The following is a 7,427-nucleotide window of genomic DNA, read 5'->3' as shown; positions in this document are numbered from 1 at the left end:
TGCGGCTGACCCGCTATTAAAATAGTTGAAGTGGCAGCTGCTACAGTTGTTCCAATTGAAAAGTTCACCATGACCTAGCAGGAGAAGAGGAACCCAAACAAGTAGCCTCCGCTTCTGTTAATCTTTGCTCTAAATGCAAGTGTAGAACATTTCAGCTATGCACATTGCTTTACATAATTGAATTTGTCTAGTGATACATTCTTAACTTGTGACTTTCAATAATTTATTTTTTGAGTGCATCTCATCAAGTTCACATATGCATCTAGATTATTCTAATACAATCTTACTATAATAGTCCTCAAAACCTCATCTGAGATTATGAAATCCCTGGTACAAAAGCCTTGGTCAAACTCTACAAGTTATAGCAAGGATTACTAACAGAAAAAAGTATTCGAGCAAGACAGTGCAAACCATATTTTATTAGTAGGGGATTTTGGGGGAAGATGTAGGCAGTCTGCATAGAAGTGTCTCTGTTAAAAATTGCTACAGATGTTATATTGAACAGTAAGCATACACATTTTCTCCTTCTGGAACGGGCAGAACAGAGTTCATTTTCACACTGCATATTTTCAAGAAAAATTTTTCAGTATCAGATATTTTTCTAACAGAAAAATTCTGTCAAAGCTGCTGAAAGGGAAAGGGAGCACAAGTGAAGTATGACAATTATATGGGATACTGCTTAAACAAAAGGCAGTTCTAGCACTTGACCAAGCTGATCACATGCTTTTCACCAACATATCTTGGTCTTGAAATGCAAGAATCATAGAATCATTTGGATTGGAAAAGACCTTTAGATCATTAAGTCCAACCATTAACCTAACACTACCAAGTTAAGTTTGTACTGTTGTTTCCTTACAGTAGCCCAAGAGAAATGGAATGCTCCCTCCCAGAGCAGCTGGAACACATGGCTTCGCTAGTGTTCCCTCTTCAGATCCAGCCACCCACATCCTCTCAGAAACTGGACAGGTAGACAGGCATTTCCAAAAAAAAGAGGCTGCAAATATTAGGGAGTAGGGTCAAACAATGTCACTGCAAGGCTCTTGCTAGCGCACTGGTAACATATCATCTCTGGAAAGGCATTACACCAAATGTTGTACCAATCGTTATACAGGTATTCTTTCATCTCTGTGAACAAATAACCTATTGCTTCCACCATCCACTTGTACACAGCAGCGAGGGATCTAACAAGACTTTTTTTTTTTTTTTTTTTTTTTTTTCAACAGCAAGTTGCAGTTGTGTAACTCCCTCAGATGCAAGCCTTGTTTTAGGCTTATCCCTTCAGTTGTCTTGCAAGAGGAATTTCCACAATTGCTTGCTCACATGCGTTTTTGTGGGGGCACATACATGCTGATAGATACATTGCATCTCTGCAAAAAGTGGTGCAATTTTACCCAGACATCTGTTTTCCTCACAAAACTGATTGATACATGTGTGAAAGGCTGCTCTGAGTGCAACTGCTACTGGTAAAACTTACTAGCATAGAACAGGCTGGGACATTCTCATACTAAAATTATCAGTTTATTTAAATTAACAAACGGGTGTTTGTTACAGGTGTTTTTCCCAAACAGGCTGTAAAAACTCTGTGGTAGGCACTCAAGGTTTCTTGCCTGCTGAAAGCATACAAGTTTATATGACAAGTCATTTGTACGCTATCTTCATTCCTCAAAAAGACAATATGCTGTTTTCCGCTATTAAAATAGTTGAAGTGGCAGCTGCTACAGTTGTTCCAATTGAAAAGTTCACCATGACCTAGCAGGAGAAGAGGAACCCAAACAAGTAGCCTCCGCTTCTGTTAATCTTTGCTCTAAATGCAAGTGTAGAACATTTCAGCTATGCACATTGCTTTACATAATTGAATTTGTCTAGTGATACATTCTTAACTTGTGACTTTCAATAATTTATTTTTTGAGTGCATCTCATCAAGTTCACATATGCATCTAGATTATTCTAATACAATCTTACTATAATAGTCCTCAAAACCTCATCTGAGATTATGAAATCCCTGGTACAAAAGCCTTGGTCAAACTCTACAAGTTATAGCAAGGATTACTAACAGAAAAAAGTATTCGAGCAAGACAGTGCAAACCATATTTTATTAGTAGGGGATTTTGGGGGAAGATGTAGGCAGTCTGCATAGAAGTGTCTCTGTTAAAAATTGCTACAGATGTTATATTGAACAGTAAGCATACACATTTTCTCCTTCTGGAACGGGCAGAACAGAGTTCATTTTCACACTGCATATTTTCAAGAAAAATTTTTCAGTATCAGATATTTTTCTAACAGAAAAATTCTGTCAAAGCTGCTGAAAGGGAAAGGGAGCACAAGTGAAGTATGACAATTATATGGGATACTGCTTAAACAAAAGGCAGTTCTAGCACTTGACCAAGCTGATCACATGCTTTTCACCAACATATCTTGGTCTTGAAATGCAAGAATCATAGAATCATTTGGATTGGAAAAGACCTTTAGATCATTAAGTCCAACCATTAACCTAACACTACCAAGTCCACCACTAAACCACGTCCCTAAGCACCACTTCCACCCGTCTTTTAAATAGCTCCAGGGATGGGGACTCGACTACTTCCCTGGGCAGCCCGTTCCAATCCTTGACAACCCTTTGGGGAAAGAAATTTTTCCTAATACCCAATCTAAACCTCCCCTGGCGCAACTTGAGGCCGTTTCCTCTTGTCCCATCACTTGTTACTTGGGAGCCCCACCTCGCTACAGCCTCCTTTCAGGCATTTGTAGAGGGCGATAAGGTCTCCCCTCAGCCTCCTCTTCTCCAGGCTGAACAACCCCAGTTCCCTCAGCCGCTTCTCCTAAGATTTGTCCTCTAATGAACTGCCTCAAATAAATTCAGTACTTAAGGAAGGTTCCAGCAGTATACCAAGAATATGAAATAGAAACACACAAAGAATAAAACCATAAAACCTTCTTATCTGTTTTTCTGGGTTTTTTTATAATCCAATTAACTAGAATTTATAAATGCACTGACATTCACATCCCATAGACCTTAGCTTTTCCTTTTCTGTAATAAGAAAAGGAACACAGATAAGCTGTCAGAGCATCACATTTCAGATCCCCATCCTGCTATAAGTAAAACATAAATTAACATTATGTGAGCAAACCAGCTGAACCAGTCAAGATCAAAATTTAGCAGCATAGCACCAGAGCGAAACTGAGACATCAGTAGAAATTTGCTGTAAACTATAATAAAGACTACTGGCTACAGAGAGCTACAGCTGTTGAATATAAGGAGACACACTGAACATTAAGCAGTTTCCCTCACTGTTTTCTGTTGAAAGAATCTTTGCCTTTTCATAAAAGGCCAAAAAAAAAAAAAAAACCAAACCAAACGTGGATTAGAGACTGAAGTACTATAGATGGATCTTTTTTACTGGTTGGTTGTCCCATTAGCGTTTTTTTAACAAATATCCCTAAAGATAGAAGATATTAATTCACCACAGTCTATGCAAGTATTTAAACACCTACAGTAGATAGCACTCTTTAAATCCTGTATTTTTTCCCCTAAAACAGATTTGGATAGCTGAATGATTTAGATACGAAGATTTTTAAAACTGCCACAGGGATGTTATAGGGTTTAGAAATATAAGACTAGGTTTCTAAAATTCTCTTCAGAATATGCTTTAAGTGATCCTATTGAACTTTTATTGTCCACTAACTCCACTTCAGCATTGAGGAGTAAGTCATCCTCCCCACAATACTCTCCCCAGGGAACTTCATGACTGAGTGTTCACCAAAACAGCTAGGATTAAATGTCGAATTATAGTGTGCAACAAAAACAACAGGGGAAGCCTCAAACTTTCTCTAAAACACTAAGGAAATATGTAAACACTAAAGAAATTATTAAACAACTTGAGAATCAAGTAACAACACTAGCATCAAAGGAATGGGTATTCCTATGTTCTCCAAAGCTGGACTTTTTGGATATTGGCTGAAAGCAGGTGTCCTGGTTTCGGCTGGGATAGAGCTAATTTTCTTCATAGTAGCTAGCATAGTGCTGTGTTTTGGATTTAGTACCAGAAGAATGTTGATAACACACTGATGTTTTCAGCTGTTGCCAAGTAGTGCTCAGACTACTCAAGGACTTTTTGAGCTTCTCCTGCTTGCCCAGGTGCATAACAAGCTGGGAGTACAGCACAGCTAGCACAGCTAACCCAAACTGACCAAAGAGCTATTCCATACCATATAACGTCATGCTTGGGGGGGGGCGGTTAGTTCGGTCGGTCGGTCGCTGGGAGACTGCTTGGGGCTCGGGGACTGCTCGCGGCTCGGGGACTGCTTGCGGCTCGGGACGGGCTGGGCATCGGTCGGTGGGTGGTGAGCAATTGCCTTGTGCCTCATTTGTTTTGTATATTCTGTATATTCTGTTACCATTCTCATTATTACTATTATTATTATTTTCTCTTATTAAACTGTCTTTATCTCAGCCCTCGGCTCTAACCTTTTATTTTCTTTCCGATTCTCTCCCCCATCCCACTGAGGGAGGGGGGGGAGTGAGCGAGCGGCTGCGTGGTGCTGAGTTGCCAGCCGGGTTAAACCACGACAGCAGGATTGGTCATCCCAGTCACCATGATGAGGAGCAACTGGCAGTCCAGTGGTTTAGTTGTAGGCAAGTTATCATCACTGCAGGACTGCCAGTTTCTCTCCCTTCCTTCTGTGAGTGAGCAGCCGTGTGGCGCTTAGTTGCCGGCTGGGGTTAAACCACAACCGTCAGAGAAGGAAGCACCAGAAGTCCTGCACAGTACTTTCCATGATGTGAATTCAGACACCTTGCCTACTGTAATTTATGATGGTGCTCTGCTGTTGGAAAAGCATTTCTGTTCCTGTTCACCATGTCCATCAGATTCTGGGTTTTCATTAGGAGAAAAAGCAGTAACTAATAGCAGCACTGATGCAAAGGCTTTGTCACCATGATGATCAGAGTATGTTTTTAACTGGCCAATACCTGTAAAGCATTGTCTGTTACCAAAAGTATCCATTTCAAAACAGTGTTAAAAGCACAGCTCAGTACACAAACGGGATCACAATTTTTCTGCACTTTGGGTAGTCTTCAAATTTCTCAAGGTACCATCTGAAAAACAAAGACAGAAATCTGATGAGTACTGAGTCTTCAAAACGTTATCGAGGAAATCAAATAATTGTACAATGTGTTCAATTTAATCCATATATTTTCTGGCTACAAACCAAAAAAATGCCTTTAGAACCTACTCTGGATAGAAAACTGCCATTTACCACACTCATCCTAATGACATCTAATCACCAACTACAACAAAACAAAGTTACTGCTGCCAGCAATAGGAAATCAAACCAACAGATGCGGTGAGAGCAGCCAGGGAAGGAATAGCATGTTGCTACAAAATGTATGTTATTATGCATCCTGAGTATTTGCATTTTAGAAGAGAAAAAAAGAAAAATCAAAAACATTCAAGGGGATAACATGTCAAATTGTATGATGGGTTCACATGGAAGCAAGGGGTACTTCACATACTGTAATGACAGTCCTGTTCTGGATAGAAACATCTTCAGTTCCAGTCAGGTATTGGATAATCAAACCGAGTATGACAAACGTTACAGCAGCCTTATTGCTAATCCCCCTCAAAGACCATCTTCATTTTCCAACCCAGACAATTTTAAAAGAATAAATGCACGGCACTACCAAATGTTATTGTTTGTCTCATCACCTTATATAACAAACACATTTACTCTCATTTTCAAATATTTATTCTTCTGTTTCTCTAAAATAAATAAATAAATAATAATTAACTTAATCTAGGCTCCTCAAGAGCGCAGGTATTCATATTATCATTAGCTAACTGCAAGATTAAAGCTGGAATAAGCAGAGAACAAAACATGCAATGCATGATAACATGCAGCTGTGGAATATCAGCATTACACTACTTATCCTTTTCAGTAATTTATTCTAAGTTTTTCAAACTAGACTACACCAAAATATTTCTTCACATGGATTTTCTATTTTCAGTTGGGTTTTTCTTCTGTACCTCTCTTCCATTTTTATGCATTTTTCCTTTACTGCAAATTACTTCCTTTAACAGTGTTTACCTTTCCATAATGCTCTTTAAGTCAAGAGCTCTGAAAGACCTATGTCAAGGCTTAAGACAGACAGACAGAAACCAACAATTTGAGCCTGAAGAATATAATACACAAGGAGAGGATGGCATTGCTTGTTCTGGCAAGGGAGACACTAAGGGCCCCTGTTATTGCTGTCTACAATTACTAGAAGGGAAGATATTTAAGACAATGGAGCAAAATTATGAATAAAATGCAAACTCCTGTAGCTGGAATGCAATGGCCCCATGCAAAAGTACAGGCCAGAGACTGACTGGCTAGATCTCAGCTCTGCACAAAAGGACATGGACATCCTGGTGGACAAGTTGAACATGAGTCAGTAACGGATCCACACAATGATGAAAGCTAACTGCATACTGGCCTGCTTTAACAAGTACAGAGCCACCAAGTCAAGGGAAGTGCTTATTCTCCACTACTCAGCAACTGAGAGCCTGCATCTGCATTATTGTCTCCAGTTTTCAGCCTCCTGTGCAATAGAGATGTCCACAAACTGAAGAAGAATCCAGCAGATGGTCATTAAGATGACTGCATAGTTGGAACAATGTAAGAAGAGAGGCTGAGTGAACTAGGCTTGTTCAGCCTGGAAAAGAAGTTAAGAGGCAGATCTAATTGCAGTCCACCACTACCTGCAGCAATGTTAGAGAGAAGGCAGAGCCGTACCCTTCCTGGGGGTGCATAGCAAGTGGACAAGTGGGCAGGTGATTAAAGCTGCAACATGCAACTGGACATAAGGAAAAAACCCTCTTCTCCATGAGAGAATGACAAAAATCCTGTTCCAGTGGTTTGCCAGAGATGTGCCGAAGCCTCCACACTTGGCAACACTCAGAAGTCAACTGGATGAGGCCCTGGACAACCAGGTATAGCCTTGCGGTTAGCCCTGGTTGGTACAAGTCACACCAGATGACTGGACAACCTTCAGATGCTCCTCCCAACCCAAGATATTCTGCAACTCTGCTCTGTAATAGCAGGTGGTAAAACAAGGAGAGATGGTCACAGGTGACAGGCTTGGAAGGTTCAGGTTGGATTGTAGGAAAATCTTGCCCACTGGGAGGGTAACACAGACCTGGAACACCTTACAAACAAGCTGTAGGAAAACCTCCCTTAGCCATAACCACGGCTGCCCTGGCAGACTGTTAGCAATAGCATTTTTTTCAACCTATTCCTCCATAAATTCATGTTTATTTCCTCTTATGCCACTAAGTTTCAGCATGAGAACCAAAGCAGAAAGCAGAAAATAACCAAAGTAAGATTAAGGTGTTCAAATTCTTTTAAACTACTACTCTTAAACTGCTACTCCTTAAAGAGAATCCTTTCAA

The 7,427-nt window shown here is 40.1% G+C and overlaps 1 protein-coding gene across 1 annotated transcript in view; it reads right to left on the bottom strand.

The window, feature by feature from the left end:
* Window positions 1-4,574: 4,574 nt before the first annotated feature.
* The window catches only part of SRD5A1 (steroid 5 alpha-reductase 1), a 13,665-nt gene continuing 10,812 nt past the window's right edge, over window positions 4,575-7,427 (bottom strand). Inside the window, exon 5 of the mRNA XM_035894141.1 lies at window positions 4,575-5,095. Within this exon, the coding sequence (XP_035750034.1) occupies window positions 5,029-5,095 (67 nt within the window). The 3' untranslated portion in view covers window positions 4,575-5,028. The remainder of the gene's footprint in view (window positions 5,096-7,427) is intronic.

The sequence above is a fragment of the Egretta garzetta genome, unplaced genomic scaffold (assembly GCF_000687185.1).
Source record: "Egretta garzetta isolate BGI_Z169 unplaced genomic scaffold, ASM68718v1 scaffold264, whole genome shotgun sequence".
In the NCBI taxonomy this organism is placed as follows: domain Eukaryota; kingdom Metazoa; phylum Chordata; class Aves; order Pelecaniformes; family Ardeidae; genus Egretta; species Egretta garzetta.
Note: the sequence above shows the minus strand (reverse complement) of the source record. Positions and strands in the feature narration are given on the sequence as shown.